The sequence below is a fragment of the Periophthalmus magnuspinnatus genome, chromosome 7, assembly GCF_009829125.3.
Source record: "Periophthalmus magnuspinnatus isolate fPerMag1 chromosome 7, fPerMag1.2.pri, whole genome shotgun sequence".
In the NCBI taxonomy this organism is placed as follows: Eukaryota; Metazoa; Chordata; class Actinopteri; order Gobiiformes; family Gobiidae; genus Periophthalmus; species Periophthalmus magnuspinnatus.
The window spans coordinates 7,362,282-7,375,730 of record NC_047132.1 but is presented as its reverse complement, the minus strand read 5'-3'; the positions used below and the strand labels follow the sequence as shown (position 1 = coordinate 7,375,730).

The following is a 13,449-nucleotide window of genomic DNA, read 5'->3' as shown; positions in this document are numbered from 1 at the left end:
AGGCAGTTAATTTACCTTGAAATAAAAAACTGTACTCAACCAATTCATCAAGAGACCAGGAAAGAACCAACATAAACAACAATCAAATACACAAGTAATGGTACAACTATGTATATTTTATACTGACATAAAATGAAAACCAGAAGCGTGTTCTCTAATGTAATATTTTGTGAGTTTACCCAATCAATAGTTTCCTTGTCTTTATATAAAAACTTACTTTGTTTTCCAAGTGCAGTGTCTTAATAATAGTAAGAGATCTTGTGTGCCCCTGATGCATTATACATGAAAATTAAGAGCACATTCACTATCGCCCCTCATAGAAAACATTACCGTCAAATGCACGGGTCCATCCTCTTTTTTTTAAAACTTTTGTTGTTTCTTCTTGATGGTGATATTCCACATTAGACTCTGCCGTGAATGAAAAATCAATTAGGCGTAAACATACTTGAGTTGTGTTGTCCAAAACAGCGTTGTAAAGCCAGTGTATGTCGTTTTAAAAGGTCCATTATATCAGGCCTAATGGGAGCAGAGTGCCTCCTAATGCTGTTATGGATCTGATAGCACTCTCAAACATTCCACTACAATTCAACACCTGTATCAATCTGTGTGCACATCATTTAAAGCTGCGCAGTGTAACTTTTCAGTTGGCCGAGAATGTTTCACAGTATGGCATTAGTCATATCTTAAATTTATTTCTTTTTAGGTGTTTCTATCGCTTAAACAAATACATTGAGAAACATGAATTCTGACTGTGAGTGGGGTCACCTCTCCACAGATCTGACATGTAACTTGCCCTGATGGTGTAATCTGCTTAGCTCCAACATCTCCACGGAGACAAGCATGTGGGGGAACCTTCTCTGGAAAAGTTACATAGTACACGTTTAAATGTTGCCTCTGGGTTATTTCCTTTCCCTTCTCATAACAGTTATAATTGATCAGACTTCTCCAGAGCCCATGTGCTGCTGTACTATTTGTTGCATTATTTATTACTGCTAAGTCTGTCAGACCAATACAAGTGCATAGATACACTCACATATATTAACCATAGACTATACAGTCTATAGGTCAGTGGTCCAAGAAATCTCCAGTTTTATTACTTAAGTAAAAGTACAGGCACTGGAGCAAAAAAATCTACTTAAGTAAAAGTAATGAAGTACCCGTGTAAAAATGTACTTAAAAAGTAAAAAGTAAAAGTATTTTGCACAGATTTTGAGGTCTTATAAGGCTTCAAATGTAGTGATTTTGATAAAGATTTATGCTGAATTTTGTTGAACAAAAACAATTGAATCGATTTTTTTTTTTTGTGGCTGTTTTTATGTACCGGTATATACTTTTGTTTGATCAAATTCTGAACATGTTAAAAAATAAACTCAGACTTTTCAGCAGGTCTCAAACAATTATGAAAAATACTTTTACTTTGGAGTCCTGTTCAAAAATGTAGAGGAGCAGAAAATACACATAGCTTCTCTCAAATGTAGTGAAGTAAAAAGTATCCACTTTAAAATGTACTTAAGTAAAATACAGATACCTAAAATGTGTACTTAAGTACAGTATTTTACTTTTACTTTGTTACATTCTACCACTGTTATAGGCAGATGAAATGTTTTGCTGCAGGACACAACAGCATCATTGGTTATTTTCTATTGGGCAAATGTCTCCACATTGAGCTACTGATTCTTACTTAGCTTTTACTTTTGGCAGTAACACAAAACCACTTAATGCATTGCATCATATTATACCAACTTTATTCATAATGCACTTTAAAAACTTTACCAGTTTTTAAAGTGCATTATGTTGGCCAAAGTGCAGACAGTTGGCCAAAGTACATTGGATTGTCAGGGATGTGTGAGTTTGAAATGAGGAAAGTGCATAGCGGCATATTGTGCTGGTAAATGCTGGGAATATATTCCTATAATGTAAAAAAGAAAAAGAATTTTAATGAAATTATTACTGCTATTAAAAATCAAATCTTCAAAGTGTGGGTATTATAATGGGAGTGAGTTAGCACTACCTCCTCACAGCAAGATGCTAGATTCCAGCACAGGGCATTTCTGTGTGGAGCTTAACTATACAAATAATATATAATTGGTGTTTTTCTCAGATATCTTAAAGGTAAATACATTCATTTTTAACCTGGTCATTTCTATTTTTGACTAGACCCAAGATCTGAAATTACAGCAAAAATGTAAAAATGCATTTTAACATCTATATTAAATATTATTGGCCAACAGAATGTTGTGACGTCATCTGAAACCCAGCAATACATTTTATTTCAAAGCACTTTTCAAAAGACTCAAGGACTCTGTATAAGAGTCAAGTCAGTGAGTTTGCATGTCTTCCTCTCATCTATGTGGGTATGTATTCCCCTGTGTTTTCCTCATCAATTTAACCAATTACAAAACCTGCACACGTTGCTAATCCTAAATCCTTCTGACTGTGAACCTACTGCACAAGATCTGGAGAGGGGTCACCCACTGCTCCTCCGGACGGTTTAACTCCATGTGGTATTGATGGATCGGGCAAATGCAGAGGACACATTTCCCTACAGAGGCAATAAAAGCATACATAAAAAAACAAAGCGTGTATTTGTCACAGTTTATCTTTAGCCACCATAACGGTCATATTATCTGGAAATAGGTTATAAAATGTCTCAAAATTGTTGTTTTGAAGATATGCAAAATGATATGTATACTGTATGTATGTCAATTATGCTGTCTGTACTAAAACTATAGTAAAAAGATCTAGTAAAAAGAAAATAAACTTGCACTACAGTCTTTCACATTGTATAGCATAAAGTAACTGTACTACTGTGTGTTATTTGGGAGGCAACAGTAGCTCAGTGGTTAAAAATGATAATGTTCTACTATTCTTACCTCATCCACCTGTGAATGTAGTATAGTGTGCTAAGTGTGATAAATTGCTACAGAAAATGTAAAATGTATATCATATCGAAACTACTCTATGCCACTGTCACAATAACCCTAAAGTTAGTTAGTTAGTTAGTTAGTTAGTTTATTCAGACACACACAGAAAAATAAATAAAATATTGTCACAATCACATACACAGAATTTGTTCATTGTGACTGAAAGGCATTGGCTGAGGCTAAGCTTATTTATGCCTGCCTAATTCCACATATAAAGAACAATATACACAACAAGAGAAAACACAAACCATATCAAATAATTTTACAATACAGAAGAAATACATTTGTTTTTATATTCTTAGGGTTACCTCTGGGTTTATATATATATATATATATATATATATATATATATATATATATATATATATATATATATATATATATATATATATATATATATATATATATATATATATATATATATATAATCATTAGTAGTCCTTTTTTATCATGATCATAGGTGTTATTTTTAATCATCAACATATTATTATTATTATTATTATTATTATTATTATTACTATTTTGTTTTCTTATTACATAATTTATATTACGTAACAGACAAAGTTTATACTATGTTCATTAATGTTCAGTTCAGTTGTCATAGTAACAGTTATACTATTGCTCTATATTTTTCTAGAATTTTTTATTTGTACATTTTTTTTGAATACTTTAATTGATGTGCAGCTTTTTAATTCATTATTCAAACGATTCCATAAATGAACCCCTGTAACTGAGATGCACATAGTTGTTTTTTTGTTTTTTTTGTAGTTCTTGCCATAGTTTTTTGGAAGATACCAGTTCCCCTCAGATTATAGCGACTCTCTCTAGGTCTGAACAGCTCCTGGATACAGTGTGGAAGCATGTGGTTATGGGCCTTATACATAACAACTGTTGCATTAAACTCAACCAGATCGTTTAGTTTTAATGTTTTTAGTTTAATAAAGAGTGGGTTAGTGAATGCATAATATTCTGCGTGATTGACAATCCTAATCGTTTTCTGTTGAAGTAAAAATACTGGATTCACAATGGATTTATAATTGTTCCCCCATATTTCCACACAATAATTAAGGTATGGAAGGAAAAGAGAACAATATAATATAAATAGTGATTTTTGGTTTAAAAAAGTTTTCATTTTACACATTATAGCAATAGTTTTTGATATTTTTGTTTTTATATTATTTATATGTGGATTTCCTGCTTATTTTACTATCGATGGTGATACCTAAAAATTTAGTTTCATGCACTCTTTCTATTTCTATATCATTCATTTTAATTTTAATTTGTTTAGAAATTTGTCTGTTCCCAAAGAGTATATATTCGGTCTTACTTAAGTTAAGTGATAGTTTATTAATATCAAACCATTTCTTTATTATTTTGAGCTCATTTTCTACTGTATGTAGAAGTTCATCTAAGTCTCTTCCGTAGAGACTGGTATCATCTGCAAAGAGTATGCACTTTAAGTTTTTCAGTATGTCACATACATCATTTATATACATAATGAACAATTTTGGTTCCAAAATGGAACCTTGTGGAACTCCATGTGTAATCGTCTTTTTATCTGAGTCAACATTATTCATATTCACATACTGATGTCAGTTACTAAGGTAACTATTTAACCAGGCGAGTACAGTGCCTCTGACACCATACCTTACCATTTTTTTCAAGAGTACTTTATGGTCAATGGTGTCAAAGGCCTTGATTAAGTCTATGAAAACTACAACTGTGTATTGTTTGTTGTCTGTTGCTGTTATTATCACTTCCACTAGTTCCATGACTGCCATCGAAGTGGATCTGATTGATTGAAACCCATACTGATGGTTACTTAATAATTTTTATTTTTTTAAAGCAGGATAATCCCAGCCGTTTTGTATCTACTGTGTCATTAAAAGGCATGAGCTACTTGCTGAACGTGCTACATTCAAATCTTACCATAAAAATCATACTTACAAAGAAAAAATGCACCTGAAAAATGAGCCGAGCCCCAAAATATATTGTTCCACCTTTAATTAATTAAAAAATAAGCCCATAAGCCCCTTTTTCGATGACAGGCTTAAAGTTCAGCTATATAAAATGAATGTGTTATAGTATATTTTACTTACTTTTAATGTAAATGTAATGCAAATTCGACATAAACAAACACCAAAGTCTGTATGAGTCACCATTATTCTTATGTTGATATACCTGCAAATGACTTACATTGAAAAAATACTACTATACTACGACACCCATTAAATAAAACATTAATATACAGTTAAAAATTTGGACACAACCTCCCGTTCAATTTTTTTTTTCTTTTTAGTAATTTCTACACTTTTGCTACATACAGAAGACATGAAATATATGAGATAATAAATGATTTAGCAATAAAAAATCAACTAAAACTCAACTTTTCTATTCAAATCCTCAAAGTAGCCACCCTTTGCTTTGTCGACGGCGCTGCAAACTCTCGGCTTTCTCTCAATGAGCTTCTTGATGAAATCTCTTTAACTGGTTTTCACCTCACAGCTGTGTCATGTCACAATCAGGAAATGTTAAAACACTACAAAGCAGTGATCCATGCAAAGGCTGGCTGCCATTTTAAGTTCAGAGTACTTCATTCCATACGTGCTCATTCATAGTTTTGATGCTTTCAGTGAATCTATAATATTCTGAAAAGACCATTAAATGAGAAAGTGCATCCAAACTTTTGAGTGGTAGTGTAACTAATTGATACCAGTCTCCAAACACTGTAATGGCTTCTTCTTTATAACCTGCCTAATCGTTTTGGACAATACAAAAACATGTATTTGTGCTCCTGTCAGTGGCAGATCACTCTCCATTCACGTTGGGGTATTTTTAGTGAAGCAATCAACCATGAGTGTGTTTGAGAGGAGCACTTAGTTGAATAATCACATTGTAATATTCTCCACATGACCTGAACGTGACATTTTTTTAATTCTGCATGCACTTTAGGCGCGGTTTGACATTTTAAAACTCTTCCTTGTTTTATCAGGGGCAGTCCCTTCAAACCCCTGTGACCACAAGAGCTGCAGCGTTTGTTTTTGTCGCTGTATATTTTACAGCTCCTCTGCAAATATAAGCATCTAGCAGTTTGGTTAAACTGATGTGAAATGTATTTGTATCGTTTTGACTATTTTAAATGTTTTCACTTTTTGTACACTACCAGTCAAAAGTTTTTCACAATTTTTCATGTATGTTTCATGATTATTTACATTGTAGATTCTCACTGAAGGCATCAAATCTATTTTAGATTTTTTAAAAACCTGGAATGGTGCTTCCCCAGCAGAAAGTAATACACACACACACACACACACACACACACACACACAGAAATAACAGAGAATGAGAGGGTGTGTCCAAATGTTTGACTGATAATGTACATACATGAGTTTCATAATGATGAAAAACTAGGACTGTTGCCATAGCAATTACCAATTTTTGGTGCAAAGTCCAAAAAATCTCACATAAAACAGCTCACTGAACCCGATGAATAAGCACCTTCTGTTGTATTTCTTAAATTGAAAAAACGTAATCAAATGCTTTTTTTTTAACTGACAGTTTGCTTTGGACATTGCATTACATTAATTTTGCAATATGTAACTTTTCTTTTTTTTTTTTTTTTTTTTTTTTTGCATATAAAAAATGTATTTATCCATCCATCCATCCATTTTCTTCCGCTTATCCGGGGCCGGGTCGCGGGGGCAGCAGTCTAAGCAGGGACTCCCAGACTTCCCTCACCCCGGACACGTCCTCCAGCTCCTCCGGTGGGACCCCAAGGCGTTCCCAGGCCAGCCGAGAGACATAGTCCCTCCAGCGTGTCCTGGGTCTTCCCCGGGGCCTCCTCCCGGTGGGACATGCCCAGAACACCTCCCTAGGGAGGCGTCCAGGAGGCATCCTGAGCAGATGCCCGAGCCACCTCAGCTGGTTCCTCTCAACGTGTAGGAGCAGCGGCTCTACTCCGAGCTCCTCCCGTGTGACCGAGCTCCTCACCCTATCCCTAAGGGTGCGCCCGGCCACTCTGCGGAGGAAACCCATTTCGGCCGCTTGTATCCGCGATCTTGTCCTTTCGGTCATTACCCAAAGCTCATGACCATAGGTGAGGGTAGGAACGTAGATTGACCGGTAAATAGAGAGCTTCGCCTTCCGGCTCAGCTCCTTCTTTACCACAACGGACCGATACAGCGACCGCATCACTGCAGACGCTGCACCGATCCGCCTGTCAATCTCACGCTCCATCCTTCCCTCACTCGTGAACAAGACCCCGAGATACTTGAACTCCTCCACTGTATTTAGTTTTATCTATTTATTTTTTATTGTGATATTAGAGACAATACAAACAATAAAGTGTGTGTGTGTGTGTGTGTGTGGGTGTGTGTGGGGGTGTGTGCGTGTGTGCGTGTGTGTATGGGTAGATAAGTAATAAAACACAAAATGAAAGAAACATTTTGAAAGAAGAGGAAAAATAAATTATTTAATTTTGTTAATTTTTTAAAACTCTCTTTTCTCCTTCATTCTCTCTCCTTTCATTGTCCCTGCGTTTCTTTTGTTATTTATTTATATTTTTTTCGTATGTAAGTATGTAACTTTTCTGGTAGACAGTCTGACATGTGTTTGTCTCCATGGAGATATTTCACTGCAGTATATCTGGCATTATTTCAGATAAAGAAATTTTTTTCTTTACTAAAAATACTTGTCACTGTCAATATAACTTTTACCTGGGGCAGTGTGACATTTGGTGTGGCATATGAATATTTGTAACATAAGGACTACGCTCAAATCAATAATTACATCAAGTACACATTGCACCACAAGTGAATGATTCTATTGATTTTGTATCAGTTGTGTGTTGCTCTTTCTCTCTCTCTATATATATATATGCGTACACAACTTATAGATATTATTTCTTTGTGTTTGTATTTACCACAGTAGAATATATCAGCCTTTACTTTGGCTTGTGATGTGTGCTGGGACATTTCAATTTGAACTCATTAAATTGTCCTATTGACAATCTGCCAATAATGAGTGAGCGCAGAGCGAATACTTTCTCCCAGCTGCTCCTCCTTTTGTTCAGTGTCTGTCCTGTTCTGATTGAGTGACAGATGAAGATAAGATCAGTTTCCTCCTTAAAATACTGTAAATAAAGATATAAAGACATAAAATTAAAGAAGTGATTTGATTTTTTCCTATATTGTCTTGCCCTACCACAGAGGTATTTCTTTCATTGTTTTATATTATATGAGTAGTTTCTGCATATTTTAAACACACGCAGGAGCATTATTTAACATTTGAGAGAAAACTAAAATATGAACCGAACTGCAAACTAGTGTTGTATTGAAGTGTTCAAAATCAGATACTAATTGATACTAAAACTATTACAACAACTAGATACAGATTTGAGCAAGTATACTAAAAAGTCTCATTCACAGGACAGAAAATAATCTTTCCTGAACATCTTCAGAATGATGTTGAGCTGTATCTTTCACAAGTATAAGACACATAGACTAGTACACACCCATGGACCACTATGAACCTACTGAGGGATTACACAGATATAAGACACATGGGAATAGAAAAGGAAGTACTATGATTTAATGTTGAAAATCACATTCTATTGTCTAAGAAAGTGTTTTTTTATTATCATTGTGGTATTGTAATATTGTAGTATTGAGTATCAAGTCTATTCCTTAGTATTGATACCACTATTTCAAAGCGATGCATTTGAGAACATGTCTGGAGAGGGCAAAACTACAGGATAACACATTTTTGTACTTATAATCAGACAGATATTTTGCTGTGGTAATTGTTTCATTGCAACAGTATAAATGTCATCTGGTCTGCAGATGTGTGAGTGCGTGTGTTGTCAGTGTACTAACATTTTAAACCTAATTATGATATGAACGGGGCTTGATTTTCAATGCAGATTTCAATACAACAAAACAATATTTTTACTGACAGAATAATGGTACTTTCTTACACTTGTTCTAATTTAATTCTATATCAATCTAAAATGCCCAGTTTTGTGTTACTTATGATATTTTTCAACACTTGTTCAAATGAGTATCTAGTTTCAGTATTATCTGGATATAAAGTTTTTTCTGACAAAATCAAATGTATGAAAGATGTGAAGAGCTCTGACTGCTCAAAATAAGCAGAAAAGTGCTGTACAGTCATTTAGCTCCATATACAGCACATTAGTTGTCATTGTACAGGCAAAACTGTAATACTGTATGTATTGCTCGAATATGACAAGTATCAAGTATTATCCTCTTCAAATATTCCCGAACAGGCTCAGACTTGTCTCAGTTCGATCTGTGTTTGTGTCGGTTCAAAATGATTCCCTGTGGTTTGTGGGAGTCACTCTCTCCCTCCCAGCAACACTTTTATTATGTGCTCTGAAGGGGCTTTAAATGCACTCACTCTTTCTCTCCCTCCATCTCCCTCTCTCTCTCCTTCTCTCCCCTCTCTCTCCTTTTCTCTCCTCATATCTCACTCACTCCCTTTTCTGCTTTCCCTTTTTCACCACTTCCCGTCTATCTTCTATATCTTTACCTCTGCCTTTCAGCCCCCTCCATTCCAGTATCTACCTCATTTCTGTCTTCTCTCTTCTTCTCTCACTGTTTTTCTGTTTTGTCTGAGAGCAGTTAAGCAGCAGCATGTCTCTCTCTGAAACTCCTCTCGCTCCCTACCCTCCCTCTTTTCTCTCTCTCTCTCTCCCTCTCTTCCTCTCTTTTTGTTTTGTAGATCAGTTAAGTGGCAGCATGCCCTCCTCCCTCCCTTCCTCTCCCCCTTCCTCTTACCCTCTTTCTCTCCCTCTCTCATCCCTCTTTCTTTCTGTTTTGTAGATCAGTTAAGCGGCAGCATGTCCGCCCGCGCAGACTCTGAGGTGAAGGAGCTGAGCCCAGTCGACTTCATACAGCTGCAGCAGTACATCGAGTGTGAGTACAGAACAACAGAACATGTGGGCTCTGCCTCCTCCTCCTCAGTGCTTTCACTACTATACATGTATATATATATATATATATATATATATATATATATATATATATATATATATATATATATATATATATATATATATATATATATATATATATGTATAGTAGTGAAAGCACTGTATATATATATTACACAAGTTAAAATTAAACAGCAATATATAATATATATCAACATATTCTTAATAATTGTAGCCTTGACCTGTTTTTCAAGTCAAACAATAGATGTATTTTTTACTGTACCAGTTTTATGTTGTCTTAAAAAGATGAAAAACAGAAGTAGTTCATGTCTGTGTAACATCTTAGTCATCCAGGAAGCCAAAAGAAAAAGTGAATTCATTTTTAAAAACAGAATTGATTGAATACATTTTATTAATTTGATTACCGTAATTGCCCAGCCCTGTTCTGAAGTATTTGCAGCAGTCCAGAGTCATTCCTCACTCTCTTAATGCACCCCAATTGTTAACCACAGTGACTATAACAGCTACAATAGAAACAATTACACATTTACTTCTGATTAATTTAAAAACATCTTGATCAGTGACATTTTGCTCTTACGAAGTATTTTCACACCTCTCAAACTTTGCACACTTCTGCACTTTTGCATATTTTATCATTTTGATCACAACAGTGATGAAATTTAGGTTTTGTTAACAAAGCACAGAGACTCCCAAAATAGTTAAAAATATGAAAATGTCAGTAGCCACTGATCACTAAATCATTCATTTGTTGCAATAACTAGAGATCACTAAACCTCAAAGTACACTGCAGTATTATATACAGTGTGTCTAATTAGTTATGTTCAAAAAGACTGAGATTCAAGGTGCTCTATGTCACTTTTCTGGTGGAGGGTTCACCATCTGTTGGTCTCCTTGGAGATAATGCTTTACAAAGAATGTTTTATGGCAGTAAATAAGTTTAATGCCATACTGTGGAACATTTCTGACTGACCCTCCACTGAGCACCTTTAACAATAATGAAATAACAGTAATTGTATTTCATATAGACTTAATAAAGTCTATTTTACAAAAAGCATTTTAGTCCAAGAGCTTTACCCATGTTCATTATCTGTATATCTGTATTTTTAGTTGACTTTTTATGTGAAGCACAAGTTGTTTTTAAATGTGTTAAATAAATACAATAAAATTGAAATGAATTGAAAACCCTCTATTAAAGTTCAAAAGTCTGTGATATAATTTCAGTAAGTATATGTTGTAATTCATATCAAATGCATTGCTCATCCATAAATAGAGTGTCCTTGAGTTTACTGTAGTGGAACTAACATGTTGTTTTGTGAGCCCATGTGGATTTGTAAACAGCTCATCTCCCCTGTGACCCCCTCCTCTGTGTCGTAGGATTATCACAATTTAAAACTCAACGTCGATAATAAGGAAAATGCTGAGTACTGGATGTCATTTTCAATACCACAATGACATCTTAAAAACACTGTTTATTTAGAAAATAAAATGCAACGTTCAACACCAATAATAGTAGTTTCTTTAATGTTACCATGTGGTCTTAACCATGTGGCCCAATAGTTCTGACCTCAATCTACTGGGCCCTCTCTTTGAGTATGTGTATTATTTAGAGACACATCTGTTCATCTTTATGTCGTCCTTTGGCTTCACCATTATTTAGAATTTGCTTATCCATGGTTTAATTTAATTTTAGAATAAATACATTATATAGTCTGGGTATAGATCATGTGGTGCATCCAGCCGTCTTCTAACATTCTAAAACTATTCAGGAAAGGTCACATTGTCTAAGTATATGTTTTACTTTAGTTTAGTTCAATATACATTGATAAGTATCTGGACATTTATTTATTTATGTATTTTTTCTTGGTTTCAGATTGCAGCCTGAAGGTGAAGGACGTGCTCCGAGAGTTTGACCCAGATGGCAGCCTGGCGCGGCACAGGCACGGAGAGGTAAGGCTGAGCAGATCTGGGAAAAATATTTAATTTTCTGACAAAGTCGAGTAGATTCGCAAATATGCACAAGTATATCTTCAAGACATATCGCACTTATTTCTGGTAATAAACTATCACTGAAATCATTAAATTACATTTTGTTCATTGTAAACTGCAATTTGAACCTGATCATTTTTATCAGTGACAAGGGTTGACATCCCACAAGAAAAAAACTTGAAAAAAATCACTTCAAAACACCTTTTATAACAAAGACAACAATATTTTACATCAAAAATGTAAAAAATACAATACAACAATACACTTCATTTATAAATATTCTCTATCCAGAAAGCTTCAGCCTACATATTTCAACATTTATATGATTAAAAATATATTTTAAGTCTCATTGTATAATAAAAATAATTATTAATTGATTAGTCAACAAATCAATAACTGAACAGCTGACAAGTCGACCTCCAAAATCATTGTTAGTAGGAGCCCTCTTATAAATAATAGAGCCAGTTCCAGTTTGTATTGATAACGTTTTTCATTTTGTGTGACGATTTATGACTACAGTGCAGTGTATATCTTATGGTGAGCCCTATTATCTGAACATTAATTGCCTTGTGCAGATGAATTAGATTGAAACCCATCGATCGTGTTGACTAAGCTGCAGCTGAGGAATGCTTGAGGCTCGTTGGACCGGGGCTGTAGATGTAAATTACCTCTTTAGTTTTGCCCACGCAGCAGAGGCCCGGCTCTCCCCTCACACAATGTAAGCTGAAAACCCGCCTCCATTACTGTACATCACCGACTCAATGCAGGCGGCACAATGAGGGACAGTTTAGTTGTGGCTATAAGCACAGCTCTGGGATAATAGAAGAATGCACCGCACTAGCGCAGAATAGATACAATTATTTTATTCTTTTTCACGAGAATTAGACCTAATTATTATCATGACATAGTATTAGATTTTTGATCACTGATTTGTTATCTCATGAGTTCATGGCATTTTAATCATTTACAAGAAAACCAACCATATTGAAGAGCCTGACGTTGAATCACAGTTGAACACTTTTCTCCGCCCACTTACTTCCTTCCTGGATGTTGAAAGAACTGTCTGAGTCACATGCACATGGTTTCCACATGGTTCTCATACACCAGTGTCTCTGGTTGGTTAAATGGTCTGTCCCTGGCAGTTGCTTCCTTATGGTTCTCATCCAACAAAGCCTCTTTAAATGTATAACCAATATCATTTAGTTTATTGTTTCTCAGAAATAGCTGCTTTTACAATAAAATAAGGAATAAAAGACATTTCCCTAAATTACAAAAGCAAAGTCAGATACAGATATTTTTAAATTTTTGTAATTCAAATCAAATCAAATCAAACTTTATTTATATAGCACTTTTTCATACAAAAAAAAAAGTAACACAAAGTGCTTTACAAAGCATTAAAATCAGTCCCACCCACCAAACCCACCCAGCCACCCGACAGCCCAACAACCCAACCCCAACACATCAATAATCATAACCAAACAACCCCCAATTCTACTTGATCCATTGGTTAATTGTATTTCTAGACTTGCCAAAATGCACTCAAATCAAGATAAACATGACTTAAAG

The 13,449-nt window shown here is 34.8% G+C and overlaps 1 protein-coding gene across 1 annotated transcript in view; it reads left to right on the top strand.

The window, feature by feature from the left end:
* The window catches only part of dgkaa (diacylglycerol kinase, alpha a), a 48,936-nt gene that overhangs the window by 10,988 nt on the left and 24,499 nt on the right, over positions 1-13,449 (top strand). The window contains exons 2-3 of the mRNA XM_033969127.2: positions 9,767-9,859; positions 11,768-11,844. Of these exons, the coding sequence (XP_033825018.1) occupies positions 9,784-9,859; positions 11,768-11,844 (153 nt within the window). The 5' untranslated portion in view covers positions 9,767-9,783. The remainder of the gene's footprint in view (positions 1-9,766; positions 9,860-11,767; positions 11,845-13,449) is intronic.